Source organism: Genypterus blacodes, unplaced genomic scaffold (genome assembly GCF_046128005.1).
Source record: "Genypterus blacodes isolate CSIRO-AG114 ecotype Tasmania unplaced genomic scaffold, CSIRO-AGI_Gbla_v1 ptg000154l_1, whole genome shotgun sequence".
In the NCBI taxonomy this organism is placed as follows: Eukaryota; Metazoa; Chordata; class Actinopteri; order Ophidiiformes; family Ophidiidae; genus Genypterus; species Genypterus blacodes.
The window spans coordinates 2710481-2731275 of record NW_027466956.1 but is presented as its reverse complement, the minus strand read 5'-3'; the positions used below and the strand labels follow the sequence as shown (position 1 = coordinate 2731275).

Here is a 20795-nt window from a genome sequence, read left to right as displayed (position 1 = left end):
ACAAACACCCTTTCCTCGTGAACAATACACCTATTAACGCATTTCTAGAACTGTTAAACAATATCTTCAATCTCACCGAACGTTTACACATTAACAATACTTTGAGAGTGAGAATTGTGGAAGAGTAAAGTAGGATTTGCGGTTCCACACATTTAACTTACGTACTTACTAACTGTACGTGTAAGGAGTGAAAAGAGCTACGAGCACATGCAGGGACATTAAAACATTTTATCAGCTTTATGATTTTGTATAAACCTGTATAGGAAACGAGCTTAGAACCTATAACTACGTTAATTAGTCAAATTGTATTGCAGAGGTTCAACATCTACAAAAGAGTGGATCCTTCTTAAACTCCTTAATCACAATTTAAAGTGAATCCATTCCAAATTGTAATTAAAGGGAATTTTATATTACATAAAAAATACATAAATGTACAATCACTACAAATGAAGTTAAAAAACGTTTTACTACTACTAAAGATATGAAAATGATTTTAACCCACAAATGGAATAAATACATAAATAGCCTGCTCAGAGAAGAACATTAATGAAGTGGACTCATTCATGGGGTGAAATGGGAAATAGACTGAATAAATACACCTCTACGTAAATCGGCTCTTTTTAGGACCCAGCGGCAATCCGACTACGGACGGCTATATTCTTCAAACTGTCCCAGCTAAATATAAATACCTCTATTCAGAATAATGTTCTTGTTGACAGTTTAAACTTTTGTCAATCATCCCATCAGTTGTGTCTGTCCTGTATAAGGAGGCGCTCAGATAGCGCTGATCCTAGCGGAAGTTAGAAAAGATGGAAAGGCAGCACTGTTGATCTGCTGTTTCCACACTTATTTGTGTGTGGGTGTGCACAGACAGAGCCGATCGTAGCATGGTGTGTTTATCTTTGTGTGTGTGTGTGTGTGATTTCACGAGGGTTCTTTGTCACAGCCCATACTATCTTTTTCTTGCTGTGCTGCTTATTGTTGATTTATTTTGAAGTTCAAGTTTCAAATTAGTTTTTGAAATTAAAAATGCTTGTTTAAATTAAAAATTTTACTTTTTAGTTAATTCATTTGTTTGGCATAGGGGCCAAGCAAAAACCCTTAGGCGCAGCGCCTATGCCTTAGAATTGTAGGCAAAACCCTGATTTGGACATAGTTTTATGATCAACTGTACTCTCACTTGGACAAAGCCGATTCCACGTGGTGCCCAGAAAACTGAGCTTTGATCTGCCAGACTAGGCCAATGGATCACAAATGTAGTTCTAACAGAAGAATGCCGATGCATTATTCATTTTCACATCATTGGAGAGGAGAAAGATAGTGTGGGGCAGTCAGAACAGATGTACAGGGTTGCTGGAACTGAGGTGGGTTGGAGAAATGGTGGACAGACGGCATTCTCCGGGAGTGCCGACATGCTGGGGGAACGGGTTAATAAATGAGAAATATATTTACGTTTTCTGCTTCCTCCCTCACCTCGAGAGTACCCCGCTTTGCCGGGTTGAGCACCAAGAAGCGTTTGAGGAGGTTCTCGCAGTCTGTGGACATGTAGAAAGGGATGCGGTACTTTCCTCTGAGCACTCGCTCACGCAGCTCCTGCACAGAATACAAGGACGGGCGGGTGGTGAGTAAAACACTGAAACAAGGAAGGTTTCTGCTTTTTCATGAAGGGCCAGTAGAAAAACATGGACATGTCCAAGTAAGTGATAGACATTTTTGAGGGTCCCATTCTAGGTCACAGGTTCCCAGCACTTTGTCTCTACTTAAACTTTCCCCAATAACAGAACTCAAGTGGGTAGGCCTCAAACCTAGTGACACAGATGTCCGTTATCACTATCTGTGATACTATACACTATCTGTACATTCACATGCTCAAAAAGTAGTTGTAGTATTGAGAGGTCTACAGTCACCTTGAGGTTCTGTCCATCGAAAGGCAACGAACCGCTGACCAGTGTGTAGAGAATGACACCCAGACTCCAAACATCCACCTCTGGCCCGTCATACTTCTTCCCCTGAAAAAGCTCTGGTGCAGCGTATGGCGGAGAGCCGCAGAACGTGTCCAGCTTGTTGCCCATCGTGAACTCGTTACTGAAGCCAAAATCAGCAATCTTTATGTTCATGTCTGCGTCAAGGAGCAGGTTCTCAGCCTGCAGAAACACATAGCCACAGTTGGTCAGACCCAGTGTGAACGTACACCAGAGGATGGAACACAGCAGCTGATTGTTTTTCTTACTGCTGTAGAGCACTTCACCATTTGACCCGCCTTAGCACTCGTAGTGATCAAATCTCTGTTTCCAGAGATCTGGGTGGCTTTGCTAGAAGGCTCTAGTTTTTGTACATCTCACCCCCACATTCTCTTTTGTAGTTTTGCCTTTTAGAAGACTTCAAGCTTAAGGCCAGGAGACCTAACATAAAAAAAGATAAAAATTCATCCGTGCTTGTAATATTGATACATTGACAAGTGTTTCCTTTCACTGTCAATTATTGGTGTACAAAATTGTAGATAAGAGCTTGCTAGCTTCCTTTTTGTCATAATCACAACAAGCTCCTGAGTTCCTCTAAAAGTTCCAGTCAGGGACCGCTGTTTGTTTCAAGGTTAAACTGTAACTGTGTTCCTCATCTCGTCTCCTCTGTGGCAAAAACACAGAAAACACACACACACCAGAAGAGCAAAAGAAAGGTAGATGACAGGCCCTCTCCCATCTCTCTCCTCATGGATAATTCATGAGGCTCTACAGAGGAAACAGTTTAGACATACAGCTGCTGGCTGAGCAGAGACCCACAGGCCACTCTTCCAAGAGTGACTTACACCGACGCTGATAAAAAAAACAGAAGCATCAATATTTATATGCAGAGGTACGGCACGTCATACCTGGGAAATGGAGCGGATCCTTTTACGCTACAACTGGTGATGTGCAGGAGAACATGCTTGAGGTCCACCTACTTTTCCAATGCCTGTGCTGTTGAACATTAGCAGGGGTTTGCTAAGCGGCGTATTAAAAGACTCATAAGTAGCTTTTGCACCCCAGGAACTTAAATTCCCGTTTAAACCAAGGAGCCAGAAGTAATCTTAACTTAAGTTCCTGAGCCACTGATAGACTTTATGTCAATAGGACCCATCTAAACCACTGCAGAATGATGATTCTGTCCAAACATGTACAGTAAGCGTGACATTAGTGTCTTCAGGGCCAAGCTAAGCTCTTCAGCCTGTTGCCCAGTTAACTAATTCAGTAAACCATGTCTGAACTTTAGGTCTGTATTGGATTTTGGTTGATTGAAATCACTATCAGTGGAAGAATGTGTGTCTTTGCCTCTTCTACAACAAGTTTATACCCTTAAGTACAAGTGTGGGTCTTCTAAACTCACCTTGAGGTCTCTGTGAACTATATGCTTCTGGTGGCAGTACTGCACCGCCGATACAATCTGTGCAAGGCAAACAGAAACAGCTTAGTTAAATGTCTGTCTTCCTCTCAGACGCTGTAATAAAAGGATGTGGCAGTGGTGCAGAGCAGATGTGGTCGAGAGACTGACAGGAAAGACAAGACATGAACCCTGAAGGCACTGTGACTGTGAGAGAACATGCTTTCCTCTGTAATGTGGAACTAGAGTAACCCATCACACAGTTCATTAGTCAACAGCTACATTGGATCTAATTCTGATCTAGTGAGGTAAATGCGTTCTCCCTTGACATGGTCTCATGCCTCTGAAGTATGCTTGCTTTTCTAACAAATTCACTTTCCATAACCCCTTCAAAAGTACCAAGAATGCTCGTCGATAGTTTGGGGGTCACTGGTTTCTTCTCTCTTCTCCTCATACAATATAAAGTGACTCTTGACTGTGAGTGAGGGACGAGTGATGAAGGAGGGCCTGGGTTTTGACCTTTTTCATCATTTTTAAAAAGGCGAGACAGTGCTGCCAGCAGAGCAGGAAAGAGGACAGCTGGGAGCAGAGGTGTGAAAGCAGAACACTGCAGGGGGAGAAAAACCTGGGTACCTGTCTAAATTTAGCCCTGGCCTCCTTTTCCTTCATCCTTCCATGTGCAACCAAGTAGTCAAAGACCTCTCCTGCAAAACAAAAAGATAAGAGGGAGGGAACAACAAAGAGGAGGAGAGTGGGGCAGAGAAGAATGAGTGAGAGGTCGTAGACAAAGGAAAAGTTACTTTTAACAAGTCAATATTCATTCATCCTCGTATTAATCCTGATGTTTCTGAGCAGCTGACCGACCCCATCATGTGTTTGGTTGGAGGGCATTTCTTAAGCATGCTGCGGAGAGTTCCGTTTCCTCCACACCTGGCCTGTCCTGGAGGCACAAGATGCTGTGGAGCTCGGCTTCCCCCTCGGCCCTATGCTCGCTCACGTGCTGACTGAACACAAGTAGTATTTGTGTGTGCATGCTGAAGCAACCATAAGAACTTAACACAATCTCCTTCTCCCTCCTTCTGTGGATCCTCTTAACCCTCCCACTCTATCAGCACTGACCTGTGGAGGGCTTGATTGCAGGTTTCTGTACTTCCTGTACTACCTAACACTTTAACAACCCATTTTAGCAAAGGGGTACATTGATGACGTCATTTTGATGTATTTTAAACTAGGAATGACGTACACGGATATGATAAAGGGGGCTGACTCACTGTAAAAAAGGGCAGTGGATCCGAAGGTCTGGATTGTGAACATAGCTAACGTTTACATACATTGTCTAACTCTGAATATAATCCACTCATATAATCTGCTGTTACAGAATCCTTTAGTTGTAAAAATGTAAATCCTTACTACAAAATTCATCTACTCTGCTTTACCCGACACGCTTTGTAATGTCTGCTGAAGCATTTGTGTCCATGAATGTTCCATCTGCACACTATGCTGATCCCAAAATATCAAAATAATGAGGACACGCATTTGTCACATTTATTGTTAAGTTGCTAACTGCAGGGCCGCTGTGTTCAGTGAGCGGACTACTTCTTCTACTGCTTCTAAACCAGTTCTGGGGATTTTTCACGTTTTCACTTCAGTGTAAGGGCTTTGGGTTTATCTTGAACTTTTCTCGTTTATGGATTTTTGTCAAACTACAAAGGGCTCTTTATTTAGGCAGCCTTTGGTTTCTGTTCCTCATATTGGAGCTATAGGATTTTACTTTACAGGGACAAAATATGAGCACAAACACTTTAATGAAGTTTTATTTCTGTCTCACCTCCACTGGCGTACTCCATTATCAGGTAGAGCGTCCTCTCCGTCTCAATCACTTCAAAGAGCTTGACTGAAGAAGGGAGAGAGAGAGAGAGAGAGAGAGAGAGAGAGAGAGAGAGACGGGCAGGGAAAGAAGATAGAGTGAAGGACAGTGATGATTAAAGAGAGAGAGAGAGAGAGAGAGAGACAAGAAGAGCAACAGAAAAATTAGATCATAACATGGACATTTATTCAGCGATATTAATGAATATATGGACACGGTGGGTAAAAGCGTTTCAAACAGGGACACTGTGAAGGACAGTGAAGTCACGTGCGCATCTGTAAGTCTTTCCATTTATGCAGAACACTGAACTGAGCAGCCCTCAACATTTAATGTACAGTAGTCCAGACACTGCTGTATGCTCAACTGAGAACTCCTGTGCTAAAAATAGACAATGTGGGATAGAAAAAAGGAAAATGAGAGAGAAAGCGAGAGAGAGAGAGAGAGGAAGAAGAGAGAAAGGGGAAGAGAGAGACGGAGCGCACGAGACAGAGAGCGCCAGAGAGACTGTGTGGCTGGTAGGAGCTTTAGATTCACCCAGCTGGTTCATTTTAATCACATATCTGCAGAGGAAATCGTGGACTGCAGAGAAAAGAAATCAAAAGTAAGAGGCGAGGGGAATCCCATCCCCATCTCTCCAGGATAAAATATATTTTGGGGACAAAGGATCTTAACCTACCATGGACCTACACAGCACATAGTAACGACAAATATTGTTCAAATTAGCCTCAGTTAATGCAGGTTAATGTCACACATCCATGCTGTGTGCGATCAGTGCATAGCCCATGATCGGCCCAGTGGACACTAAAGCAGAAAGAGGACATGAAGGAGATCAATAGTGTGGCCGCACTAGCAAATACATAAGTGAGATCGGGGTTTGCACTTATGAGGAAGGTATGCTTATTGTCATAACTGATGTACTGTGAGATAGCTTTACTATTAAGTTGTTACAATGTTTGTGAGTTTGTACATAGAGGGCTGTAGTGACGTTCCCGAGTTAAAGATATACACGAACAGTGTGTGTAAGTCTTACCTATATTAGGATGATTCAAGATCTTCATTATTCTTACTTCTCTGAAAAGCTGAAAGAGAGAGAAAAGCAATTAGACATATTTCAGCCGTTCCTTTTTACAAAAAATACATGGCATAAACGACCCCGGAATGATTCGATTATGTCAGTGGACCATTCCATCGGTCGAGCTCCGGTGACAAGGCCAAAACATTCCATCTACAAGTCACAGAGCATAGGTTTCATTTTGGAAAATTATGGGCAGCTCACCATTTTTAAAAGTGTGGAAAAAAGATAAAAGCAATTATTTTTCCACTGTTAAATCTATGATTCTTATTTAGTGGTATATTCTTTATTGAAGCAAACATGACACCGTGATCCTTGCTCTGAGCTCGCACATATACTCAGAACAGGAGATCACGAGTTCTAGTCCCATTACTCGCAGACATCGACGCATTTGTCGGGAAATGCGATCATGTCGACAGTCTCTCATCCTCAGAGGACACGGCATCGTAACTCATGAATCCCTGCAGCTCTGCTGTCTGAGAGACGCGCTGACATGTGAACCCAGGGATCCAGAGACTAAGAAGAGGAACCTCAGCAGATGAGCACCCTCTCCCCATCAACATTCAGATTGACCCAACAGGAACATTGTTAAGAGCCAAAAATTGTATTTATTCTGTTTTACAAAGCATACGGTAAATTGAGTGCAATTTATTATTGATCAGCTAAACTCAATCCCATCTCAACCTCTTCCATAAAAACATAAAAGGTATCAATATTTGATCAGCCTGGGGCAGCCCGGTTGTGTTGTGTTAGATTCTTGAAGGGCACAAAACACACACACACACACACACACACACACACACACACACACACACACACACACACACACACACACACACACACACACACACACACACACACACACACACACACACACACACACACACACACACACACACACACACACACACACACACACACACACACACACACAAAAAATGAAAACCATTTTTGAACTATGGATGCGAATAATAATTGGTTTAACTCTAAGTTAAGTATTAATAAACAAGGAACATTGATTCACGTTGGGATTGTTCTTCTAGTCTTCAAAAGATTCAGAATTGATGTGCAAATTCGTTGCTAATTATTTTTTTTCTAAATGGAAGGAACTATGGTGCTATTATTAAGAATGCATTTTATTTGTAGGCGCCTTTCAAAGCAGTCAAGGACATCTTACAAAACAGACTCAAAGATATCATTAAATCAAACAAGAACAAACAATACTAAGTGAATGAAAAAGTCGGTATAAAAAAATTGGCAGTGCAGTGAAACTAAAAGAGTAAGGATCAAAACAGATAAGTGGGTTAGAGAAGGTGGGATTTGAGACAGGATTTCAAGCTGGAGATTGAGGAGGATGCCAAGGCGCCTCATGAATGACGGGATTTCCTTGCCAGTGCTGCCGGGCGACACTAAGGCCGCCACAGAAATCTTTAAAATACAGTGAAGACAGCAAAGAGTGAAAAGCAACCTGTCAACGCAACAAAAACAGTGAGCCTTGATCAGTGCCAAATTCACTCTAAGCAACGGGGAAAAGAAATATTACTGGTTTATTTATATATGGGTTAAATATGTGCAACCGATGGGAGTGGGAGATGAGAAGAGAAGGTTGTGTGACAGAGGGGCAACCAAACAGACTTGGACCTACAGTTTCTGAGCGTGGCTTAAACGGAACCAGCAGGTCGGCCTGTGAACTGCGTCGCTGGTGTTAACTTGAGAGGCGAACAGATGGAGGCAAACAGCAGGTGATGTTTTCATGTTCTATGTGGTGCCATGTCAGTGTACAATTACAAAAGATTAGATTTAAAAACATGGTGATGCATGGAGCTTACTGTGTGGATGGGCTACGAGTCTGAATGTTTCTTCAACCATCAGATAACTCCAGGAGGACTCAAAGTTCAGTTGAGTGCCAAGTTTGTTTTTAACATTAGACCCTTGTCTTAGTCACTTTTTTGCCACACCAATAACTACATTTAAAGGTTATGAAAGTCCTGAATGGCTGGGCTGTATGAAAAGGTAGCTGGTTATGGAGTCTACTTAGGCAGCTGACTGTGTTGCCTGTTTTTTCATGTTCTTATCCGTGCTATGATAAGTTAGTGAGTCTGCTTGTAATTGATCAAAACTGAGTCTGATCTGATTTCATACCTCCTCTGTGTGTTATAACACTGTTAGAGTGATAAAAAGTGGATGGACCATAGCGCTGCCTTTCGTTAGGACGCCTCCTAAAGGGTTTTGCAGGCATGTCCTACTAGGAGAACACAGGGCAGACCTAGATTATGCTGGAGGGACGATATATGTACACCATGTGATCTGGGAATGCCAAGGTATGCCCCCAGGTGGAGTGGGTAGCTCGGGAGAGAGACAACTGCTTAGTCTGTATGCAAACTGTGCATGGAACAGCAATGGACACTGGATCCTGCAGTGGACACCGACTGTGTGATGTATTAGGACCATGGTTTTCATTTTTACAGAGCTCAGAGACACCTGAAGGGTTAATTTTGTCAGAGGTTTTAGGAAGAAGTCAACTTCAAGTGAGCCAGGATAAAGAGCAGCAGACTGAGACTGAGGACTCCCTCACTGTCATTACACAATCTGACTTTGGCCATCGCTACACTAGAAAATACTTTCCCCAGCCCAGAAAGTACAGAGGGATAAATCTCATCTTGTTTTCAATTTGGCCGTGGAAACCAAGTCAGTGTCGCTCAGGGAGAACCGCTTTTTCTCTCTTTTATCACCAGGTCCTACAGTACAGGAACGGTCTGCTTAGCAACACAGTCGGCAGCAACTGTGGGACAAATGTGATTATAATAGTTCGACAGGCTTTTGGTCACAAACTTTGAAAAAGGAGACCGTCTTGACAACTTAACAAACGTTTTTTCTGCTTGATTTGAAAACTTGTGGGGGAAACTGTCCTCTAATTTCAGTGTCCTGTTTATGCTGCACATTACAAGAGAGTCAAGGCTTGTAAATCAAGGTCACAGAGGCTCACCATTAGCTTATTAACTGGGATACTGGAAGTTTTTGTAATACTTTCACCCTTCCGAGAAAGAAACTCAGAGGTGGGTCACATGAACCAGACTCAGGTCTCTGTAACTTTAGCCTGATGGATGCAGACTGACGTTTGCTCTTAGGACATTTTGTTATACTTTGCTTTCTATGTAGACAAAGAGATTCTCAGGGCCTCTAATGCCTGGTTCATACTACAAGGTGTTTCAAATCTTATCAGATGTTGAAAATGTGAGACAACAGCACACCAAAAACTCTCAAAAGTGGAAATCTTGTTAAATCTGAAGGACAAATGTGATGAAAACCAACCACCAAGCATTGATACACTTGGAAAGGGATGGCGAACACGCAGCTCGCGGGCCGCATGCGGCTCTATGCCAGCTAACGGCTGCACGTCTCCCCCCCCCCCCCCCGCCAGACCGACCTTGACTTGAATTGAATAAGCAATATGTTGGATTGTAAAACGTAATTTAACAGTCAAAAGGTAGCTATTTGTGGAATAATGCATTGCAAAATCTTTGTTACATTTGTTTGTTTTCAAGAGAAGATGATTGAAGAAAATATTGAAATATAAATAAGATAAGTTTGATATTTATGTTGGGGGAAATAATTGCTTTATTGCGTGATAGATATAATCTATAGATTAATCGACTAATTGAAAAAATAATCTGTAGATAAATCGTTAAAAAAAATAGTTAAGTGCAGCCCTAAAATATTGACTATTTGATTGCATGAATGAGTTTCCGAGCAGATCGGAGAAAGTAAAGTACACAATACAGACGGATCAGGGAAAATCTTGGGAACCATCAGGCAAAATGTCTTTCGTCACTCGGCCAAACAAATCAAACTGCTGGAACATTTTCTGTCTAAACCTTTTCTGTTGTGGCAGACTAACAGAATGCCAAAGTCTAGCACCAAGTTATGAGCTTTCTATTTTCTCCTGCCATGTCAGTTTAGTGGGTCAATGAATGGAGGAGGCCTGGAAAAGCAAATTATTGTTCTTTCACTCAACAGAAGCAACCGAGATTAAAAAACGCACCAAATATGCAATATAAATATATAATATAACGCATACAAAAATACTTTATGCCCCACATGAATGTATCTATAGGTAGAGAACCCATAAACGCTGGCAAAGGTTTAATGGCTCCTCTACAAACACTTAGGTAAGGAAAGGAGACAGCTCAGCAAAGGGGGCAGAGGTCGTCCCCGACGTTAAAAACAGTGGATTGCACTTATATCTGATGGAAAGTGTTATGGTTTAATAATAGCATTAAGAGTCACAGGCCTTGCTTTAACAGTTGACCTGGACAATAACATGAGCCTCTGCCAGCTAAAGGAGGGCAGGTAAGAAAGGGGTGAGAGTTGACAGCAGAGTGACAGATGTGAATGTCCAATCGGCTCCTCCGAACTGTAAAGGAACGGAGGCTGAAAATAAACATTTAGGCTGCAGAGACCACATCCCCCGCTACCAGCTTCTCGCCAATTTCTCCACTTACATAAGAGTTCAGGACTCAGTGGTGTCGGCTGTGATGCAACTTGGCTGTTAAAAGCAGAGGAAGCCGAGAGGAAAAACAAGAACACAGCCACCAAGATTCAACTTATCTCAACATGAACACGAGCAAAGAAGGGAAAGCCTTCAAAAATACAGAGATGTTGCTGAGATATTTATTGATATTATGATAGTTTGTCCAAATTACCCAGCAATAACATCACCACAGCCAAAAATCTGATGTACAATCAATACATATCTGACCTGAGACAAAGGACCTGAGATGGGGAATGAGTTGAAAGGAACATGAGCGTGGTTAGAAAGGTATTAATTCTCAAATGTCATTTCTACAAACAAAAATAGCCTCTTTGAATGATAAACAACCAATGGTCATGAAATGAATATATAAATGAATCTACCCCACATGAAAAATATTAGATTTCGATTTTGATTTCAATGTCGAGGATAACATTGAGTTCATTTGTCAAATTAAAAGATTTTGTCTTCTAAATATAATATTGTCGCAAGCATTTACAATATTGCATCGCAGTGTTTTACATTATTGTGACGTCCTACCTTGAACTCAACTCCTTGATTGTGACAAACCAAACCTAGCCTAAAAACAACACGACTTGCCGACAAAAGCCTCCCGCTTTGTACTCCTGTGAACAGCACTGTCATGACTCAGTGTTTTTCTGTCCCACCAAAGGGCCCAGGCCTCTGAGACACAAAGGCCAGAATCAATGGAGCTTTGGGAAAAACTCATAGAAAACTGCTGCCGACCTCTGACAGCAACGAGAGAGCGAGTGAAAGAGAGAGAGAGAGACAGCCAAACATCAACACCCAAAATAACAGACAGATAGGATGGCACTAGCATAATGTGGTGGCAGCTAATGTATATGGCAGACAAGCAGGGAACGACCACATCAATAACAGGGACTCTGCACATTAGATTCCACCTCTTCTATGACTTCTAACAGAACTACTAGTGAAGGTTCCTTGGTTTTCCACAATATAATAGGCAAAGAAACCTCTGTAACTACTACCTCATTGTAAACTTCACTTAAGATGAGTTTAAGTATGGACTGTAATATGAAGGAGTGATTTGGAGTAAGATGTTATCCCAGAAATAGTACAACAGGATGGGAGAAGTTGTTGTTTTTAACAATTCCACTTTTGATGAACATCTACCTCGTGCTCAGGATTAAACAAAGAAAGTGAATCAATAACTTAAAGGTACTCGCAACACAACTTCTGTAGTCAGCAGAGCTCAATGCTTGACTTTTGTTTTGAGAATATGAATATTATTTTACCTAAATCGGGGACTTTTTCAACATTTTCAAACACATTTCCAAGCGTAGAAAACACATTATTAAAGTTGTTGTGACTTTTTCAAGATTTTAATGACAAAACCATAACAGAAGGGATCAAAACAACCATAATGATCCTTATTTCAGTAAGTGTACATGCATTATTCTCATGCCCAAAGAAAGAAAAATAAAACTGATTTTGTTGAACTGTGAGGTGAAACTGCTATACACTCCGTAAAATTAAAAGCTTAGAGAGCCAAATTGCTTCCAGAAGTCATTGACGTTGACTGCAGGGTAAACAAAGCAGCCACTACTTTAAATTCCAACCTAAAAATCATCAATTCACACTGATCTATACTGAAAATAATCAATAGTTGCTTCATAATGTACATGAAGTGGAACAGTCGATAGCAATATCAGGGATTTCCCTATTCTACTGTATGACTTAGATGTTTTCGCTCATCACTTAAGCTGATCCACCAAAAATAAACACATTCTAATCAATGTATTGACAGATCTTTTTTTAATTAAGCAGCGCCCAAGCCAAAGCAAAACAAAAAGGAAACAAAACAAAAAGCACAGTGGAATAGAGTATGTCGTATATGTCAATAACATCGCGCCCCCAGGATCAACAGAACATCAGAGCTATGGACCTATGTTTTTTGATATCGGGCCGACCGGAATAATTGGCTTTTGGTCAAATGGGATGTTTTTGAAACTGGTTTAACTAAGAATAATAGGGCTTCCGAACCAGTGCGCAAACATAGCTTAATGTCAATTTTTCTGTGTTCCGCTTGTTGTGTTGTGTTGTGCTTGTATCTGATAATTCAGTTTCCTATGGGGTGTACCCGGTGCGGAGACGGCTGTGTTTCACTGAGGAAAATGCTGGGGGGGAAGCACCTGGGGTGGGAGTAACTGCTGACTGTACATAGACTAAGTGAATGGAGAGAGTAGCACACGACTGCAAACTGAGGGTTTTCCACATATTTTGCCAGAACAAAGACAATTATGGTGCTCATATTTTCATGAAAGGACTTTGGCCTTAAAGGTCTTCGACAAAATACTTAAGTATGCACGATTTCTTACACTCATAAACATCTATACAGTATACACACACACACGCACACACTCACATGCACTCAACACAAAAGCCCAAAACATAACAGTTAATGTAAGAGCTGAGACAACAGGATTGGATCATATTTTTCCTTTTTATGGTAACGTCTAATAGTTTAACTGTAAACCTGGTTGTTCCAATGCAGCTGGATGAAATTACTGATCAAGTACGACAATAAAAGGCTTCTTATTTCACAAATGCAATCAATTAAAAACTACCCCCCTAGCCTGTACTATTCACAGTAAAACCAAACAATAAAGTCTTAGGTTCCATCTCTAAAATAAACAAAATATTGCCTCATTCACCTCCGTACAGCCTTTGTGCAGGTAGGGAAGCATGGCATGGGAGCAATATTTACACCCAGGCAGTCCATATCTGTACTTTCATTACATTACCAAATTCCTCAGGGTTGACGATGCCAATTGTCAACGCTTTAGCAATTGGCAGTGTTACTGCACGAGGAATGTCCTTGTGTCTTTTTTTTGTCCTATGGCACGGTGCCGGTAAAAGCAGACTATTGTTGGTTGCTGGGGTGTACTGGCCTGAGCTTGTGACTGTAAAGTCTTGTTCCAGCGGATTAAATTGCTCAGGGTGACAAATTGGTCGTATTACCCGTTTAGGTCAGCAGAGATCTCTGAAACAATTTACAATGGAGGTTGGTCTGTTTTTTATCCGACTTTTAATAGCCAAACTTTCGGCATACTACCAACAATAACATCACAGGTTGAGCTGCCGACAACAGCCACTACTTACAGATGTTAATATAATCATTTGTTCTTCTGTTGAGGTTTACAGCTCTCACACTAACAGATATTCTTCTATTGACCAATTTATGGAGTATGTATTAGATTATATAATATAGTTTAGTATAATCTCTATCACGAGAGCTATCACTGCTGTTTCATGGCCCGACCCTACAGTCATCAAACCAACAAACCGGCATAAAAGGTATTTCTTCATGCTCCATCTCAGCATGCCCTGCTCCCCATTTACACAATTAATAATAAATCTGTTTTGGTTCATGAATTAGTCAATGAAATCTGCTGCAGTGAGTGAGTGAGTGTGTATTTGTGTGTGTGAGAGGTGAGAGAAGGGGATGAATTACCTTCTGAAGGCTGTTCGGGTTCAGCTGTGTCTTGTCTATTATCTTAATTGCCACCTGTGGAGAGAGAAAACAGCAGTGAAAAGTGAGGTAATGAAATGAAACAGCAAGGAGGAGTGTGAAAGCGAGGAAGAGTATGAACCAGAGAAGAACGTAAACAAGCTCAGAACAGGGAAAATGAGAGCTTGAGCCAGAGAACACAAATCACTGTCAAAGGGAAACTTTGGATAAAATACACACGCTACATTTGCGTTCAAATTGTTGCATAGATCTTTTCAACTGTTCTGTTCAATATTTCATATCTGTATGAACAGTTTACATCTGCAAACAAGGGTTTCATTTTCTGAGACGGAAGAATTGCAATAGAGGCAGATCAGGCAGATAAATGAGAAAGATCCCAAACTTGAGCGCCCTTCTTTTTCTTATTCATTCTAATTTTTTGGGGGATTTTTGTACATTTAATATCTTGTACAGTTCTTACTTATAGTCTTGTAAAATCACTGCATGCTTAAACCAGAGAACCATAACATTTTCAATTTTATGCAATATGTACAAAATGACCTGCTCACCAATTCCATTTGAAAATTTTTCAAAAATATGCAAATACTGTATATTTATTCCCACAATATGACAGATATTCTGTCATCTTTAACTTCCAATATCTAAATATGTTGATTTAACATTTTAATTCAGAATTTCACCGGTTACTTCATTTCCTAACCTTTCTGTATTCTCATCATGGGGTCTATGAGCTAAACTCTTCTCACCTCTCTGCCCGTGAGAATGTGTCGGGCCAGTTTGACCTTGGCGAAGTTGCCCTTTCCAATGGTTTTGAGCAGCCGGTAGTTGCCGACGTGGGGCTGCTGCGGCTCGTCGGCTCCGGAGCTGCGAGACCGAACCCCGGACCGCGCAGAACGCGTGCTGGTGTCTTGTCGGCCATTGGTGTGAGAAGTGTGCTGTGGAAAAAAGACAAAGTAGCTTAGAGAACCATACTTCCTGTGAATCATCCACATGAATTAGCAGTGACTCATGTTGACCCGCAGTATTGTACTCAAAAACAGTGATATTTATAGATCAGTACCCAGATAGGAAAATAAAGCTTTGCATCGACTGAGCACAGAGGATGACTGCATTCAGGCTTTATCACTTTGCACTTTCACAGCTCTGTCAAAAGTGGAATAGCATGGGGGACCAACCGTGTACAGGCTGCCTTTGTGGAGGGAGATGTGTTAAGTTGTTTGTGCTTGATTACAACACAAGTCGGATTCAACCAGAAACGTCGATGTTCTCTTCCCTCGAATGGAGGGGGAATCCCCAAAACACCCAGAGGCAAGATGGCTTCCAAACCAAGTGACATTTGGCTCCAAAATAAGTAAGGGCTCTCAGATCCTCCCTTCTTCACTCAATTTTCCTCCCTTCAAGCCACGGCCCAAAATGCTTGCGTGTGCAATCTGACGTTACCGCCTCAACATTTACATTCTGTAGTGATCCATTAAGACTAAATGAGCAGACATTATTACTATTTCACTGTCATAGTCACTGGACCTCATTAAAAGTAGCGTGTCATGAATGCAACTTCATACGTTTACCTCTTCCTCTAGGATACATTCACTTAATTCTTCTTTTGGAAAATTAGTGTGACGGCTGTAAAGAAACTACTCGCCAATCCCTTGTTGTGTTTCTTACTCTATCATTATCATTAATAAAATAATAATTTATGAGCCATTATATCAAGCTGCTCAGCATGACAGTTGAGGTATTCCTACGCATTTTCTACAGGAAACGCTTTCATCTAGTCTTTTGATACAGCCACAGTGCAGCCATCATCTCATCTCTCTCCAGCCTTCTATCCTTTCACAAGGAGGAAAGCATGTTATGGGAACACTTCCTTTTATTGGTTGGTAGTTCTGTTCAGTTCCAACTTTAGTTGGTCCCTTGCTGTCACTCGCTTCCCGCAAATTTCACTGATTTCAAGGGAAGACAACATACAATTTTGGAACAGAACGCAACCTCGGTGCTATTCTACAATTTTACAGCGCCTTCAAGAGCTTTTTAGTGGCTTTTTAAAAACACACCCAACTTCTAGGAATAACACAACAGGAAGGACTCCCTCGTCGTTTTGAAAGCGCCACTAAATTGATAGATATGGGATGAAAGTGTCAGGATCCGTTTTGACCTTAATGTCTGACGCCACCCGGCCCCCCCCCCCCCCCCCCGTCCCATCCATCTCTTTTGTTTTTTTATTGTAGAAATGTAGAAAGCATTTGATTTATCAATGAGCATGTATTTCAGGGAACTTTTCAAATATTATTTCCCTGTATTTTCATGGCTGTAGAAATCTTTTAGGAAACATATGCATGAATTTTGTACTTAAGATTAGCATCTCCATTTATCCACTTCTATCTACCAATGTTAACAGAAAGTAAAGAAGTTGATGTATTCAGAACCCAATCTGAATTCTGAAAAAATACATATACACAGTTACCCCACTACTTTCCAGCCCTGCACAACCCACAAGGTCACCAAAACGCCATCATGAAGGCTAAGGTCACTGCTAAACACCACAGACACAGCGACATCTGCTTATCGTGAAAGACGGAAATCTCTGAGTATCCCTTAGAATCATTTTTCCTGGTCACCTTCCATCCCACAACTTCCTGTGTAAAATCCCTGTTTCATTTGATCCCTTTCTCTTTGTCCCTTACTCACAAAGCCACAGTGTGTGTGTGTGTGTGTGTGTGTACTGGAGGCAGGGGAAACAGTCATTTTTTTGAGAGGGAGACGCTTGGCTCCACTGGTAGCCAAGGAGAATCCCACCGCACCAGATTTTCCCAAACTCAGTGCCCCAATACCAGAAGAGAGACGGAGAGGGAGGAGAGACAGCTGGAGGTGGGACACACCAAACCACATCTAGCTCACCACAGGAAACCACAACAGAGCCAGACACTATTCTTTCAAACTAAAAGCATTAAGGCTACATTGCTTTTGCATTGACTGCAGGTATAAAGAGGCCTAGATCTGACTGTGCTCATGTTCGACATGGATCACATCTCTAAGAACAGTTTGAACAGCAAAAACACATGGATTACCATATTTTCACATCAGATTTGGGCCCCTTTCATATGTGGTATTTGAATCCGATAAATATCTGATTGTGACGATACGACCACAACAGTCGGAGCCAATGAAAACAAATATGCAAGCTATTTAGCAAAAGAAGCCCCAATCATGCTCCCTCCTTGGCTAAAAGACAGCCTATCATTTCCCTTGATAACGAAGGGTGCTACAAGTGCCGTGCAACAGCCAATCATACAACAGGTGTACTGTTCTGTTGCACTGACATGTGACATGACAGAAAAAACAAAGTGAGTGGGAAAATGAGTGCACACCAGCAGCCTGCTGGAGGTCAATTTGTAGGCCTCTGCCAGTGCTCCTCTTGTTCCTCCTCGCACAAAGGAGCAGATACCAGTGCTGCTCCTGGGTTAATGCCCTGTCCAGATCTCCTGTTATCTCCTCCATTGCTATTGAGAGACACAGCAGACCTGTGAACCTGGAGAAGCTGGACTACCTGTGCAACCTGATTGGGCTGCAGGTATCGCCTCATGCTGCCAGTAGTGACAAGGACACTAGCAGAGCACACAACTAGAAAAGAATCAGTCAGGAAGAATAAAAAGGGAGCAATTGTCTGCGGTCACCACGTGCTTGTCTTGCTTTTGCCTCTCCGTTGCACCCGTTATCACTTTCATTTGCAACAAAGCAGGTAAAATTGATTCACAAGCACTTGTCCTTCCTTAATTAACAGATTGCCATTCATTCAACTGACTTGGTGTTATATTGTGATGAAGTGTTCCCTTAATTCTTTGAGCAGTGTAGTTTCATAGTCATCCACAGACAAATTACTAAGGTTGTGTTAGTAACAATAATATAAATACTTTCTAAGTCAATTAGAAAAGCATAATTTAGACAAACAGAAAACACATGTGTCCTAATACTATATAAAACTGAAATGTTAAAACAATATCAATTTGTTTCATTACATCAAAATGACTACATGTGCGCTATGGCAACACATGTGCCAAGTAAGGTGGGTCAATTCAAAATAAAGTGGTTACATTCAACCTTTTCTTTTTTTACACCTGATAATTATTCAAAAAAGGTCATTCAAATGTATCAATAATTACCAATGAATTGAAGTAAAGTGAACATTTTACTATGATACTCTTGTAGCCGTTTCACCCTAACCCTAATTTGTCATCTTTTCACACTGGTGGGGCTTCTGAACAAGAAAAAGAGATGGAGGACAGCAGTGATGCGGTGTTTTAGTGGAGGGACAATGAGGTTAGAGAACTCAAAGGTATTTGGGTTGACGCAGCCGTTCAAGCGCACAGCACAGCAACTGCAGAACTTCTGGACCATCCAGCAGACAGAGGACTTGGCGACATCAAAGAGATTGGACGGTGTGCGGTAACACGTCCCTGTTGCGAGCCAGTACAACCACAGTCAGAGGTGCTTCCTCAGGGATATGGGCCTCAACTGAGAATCCTGCCGCAAAAGTGTTGCGGAAAGACGCTGACAGAGAGTCAAAACTTAACATCCTGAAATTCTGAAGGAATTCCCTGTCGGTGATGTCATCCACAGCCCCATACCACCACTCCTGGGGCCTGTACTACCAATGTTGAAGCTCAAGTCGGATTTTTCCATGTCACGAAGCTGACTCACTAATGATCTCACTCTGTCGCCATGGTAACTCGTGCTGCACAGCCATTCTCATCCAGAGCAGAATTTGTTGGAGCCATTTGGTTTTAGTCATAGTTTCGGTCAATAACCAATTTACACTGACGAAAAATAACACAATAACTAAATTAAACAAATTAAAACCAGAGGAAAATGTTGGGGAGCGACGAATTGGAAAGAGAGTCGGAATGCCAACTGCCCTTAAAAACAACAGAAGAGGAATAACAACAATATCAGAAGTGTGTTAGTAGTCAAGTGATTCTGACTCAAATCTACTGGACAAATGGACCAGTATGCAGCCTAGACAACAATGAGCTGCCATAACACTGCTAAAATGTCCGCTTTTGATGGGAGAAAGAGCAGGAGTGACATTCGGATACATATAACCTTGGCATGGAAGAAAAAAAAAAGACCATTTGCAAACCGTGTGGGCAAAAAAAAAAGAGGGACAAACCTGAGGCCAGCATTTGTAGATGAGCCACCGCAACATTCATGCCAAGGTAAAGCACGTCTGGTAGATGACAGCGAAACCTCACAAGTGCTATCTTTAGCGTGTCAATCAATCTCTGCTCGTTACAATACAACTGTCCAATAAAAAAATAATGCAATCTGCAAGAAATTTAGTATACTGAATGTTCCACATATGATGGGAGAAAGGCGCGGAAATGTGGTACAGAGACAACTTGGATCTGTGTGTCTGCGTGAGAGAGGAGTGGATGTGAGAGAAAAATCTGAATGCGTTTTTCCCCCCCCCCCCTTATTCACCTCACAGTTGCAGAAGGCCACCGACGACAAGGACGACGGGTCACTGAGCGTAAATAAAGCTAGTACAGCTAGTGCTTAAAAATACAATGCTGACTCCAAAGAACAACAGAGCACGGAGGAGGCCGTCGGGCTCACAGGTTAGATGTTATCATTCAAGGAGAGAAGGCCTTACGCTCATTTTGTGTTATCGTTTTCTGAGACATGATTTTATTTGTATCCGATTGGAAAATGCTAAAAAGATAATCCATGTCACAACAGTTCAATCTGTGTCTGCATTTCATCTTCAACCCTTAATATCATATTCCATAAAAAAACAGATAGACGTTTCCTCCAGGGCTATATACTGAGATTCTAATCAAATAAAGTCTAGAGAAACATCATGTATTACGTTTGAGTGTATGAGGGGTGGCGTGGCTCCTCGAGCGCATTTGATGAGCAAGATACTGAAGCCCTAACTGCTCCTGACGTACAGGTCGGCACCTCGCATGGTATAAACCTGCATCAGTGTATAAATGGGTAAATTTGAGGTAAAATGTAAGTATAATACAAGCACAGTCCATTAAACTAAACACAATTTTAGTCGACTAAAATATTATGGTTTAGTCGACATTTTAGTCAAAAGACTACAACTAAATAAAAATTTGCCGCCAACATTAACACAGGTTGGAGCTTAGTCGGGCTGAAATGTAAAGAGTCGCCTCTTGACCAATCCCTTTGCTTGAAAAGTATCTGCACGACCATTTGACGTGTCTTTAGGCGGATCCCTGTATAAAGCGGGACAAAGATATTTAGGTTGCGACAAAATCAAGATAATGGCCTCGAGGATATTCTTGACCAAGGCTACAGATTTTCGGCAAAATGCAGACAGTATCAATGTACGCTTCTTACTTGCTTCGCCGTGTAGGCTCGTCTTTGCAGACACGCCCCCTTTTACGGGCACGTGCACGTGTCCGCATTATCAAATCTTTCTGATTAG

The 20795-nt window shown here is 41.6% G+C and overlaps 1 protein-coding gene across 13 annotated transcripts in view; it reads right to left on the bottom strand.

Moving 5' to 3' along the window:
* The window catches only part of mark3a (MAP/microtubule affinity-regulating kinase 3a), a 38879-nt gene that overhangs the window by 14380 nt on the left and 3704 nt on the right, over positions 1-20795 (bottom strand). For 9 of the 13 annotated variants that reach the window (XM_076166031.1, XM_076166038.1, XM_076166040.1 and 6 more), the window contains 8 exons: positions 15088-15276; positions 14324-14377; positions 6255-6303; positions 5186-5251; positions 3991-4061; positions 3364-3420; positions 1908-2144; positions 1453-1593 (listed from right to left, as the gene is read on the bottom strand). In XM_076166031.1, coding sequence (XP_076022146.1) covers positions 1453-1593; positions 1908-2144; positions 3364-3420; positions 3991-4061; positions 5186-5251; positions 6255-6303; positions 14324-14377; positions 15088-15276 — 864 coding nt within the window. The remainder of the gene's footprint in view (positions 1-1452; positions 1594-1907; positions 2145-3363; positions 3421-3990; positions 4062-5185; positions 5252-6254; positions 6304-14323; positions 14378-15087; positions 15277-20795) is intronic. The other 4 variants (XM_076166036.1, XM_076166037.1, XM_076166039.1 and 1 more) reach the window with 1 other exon arrangement.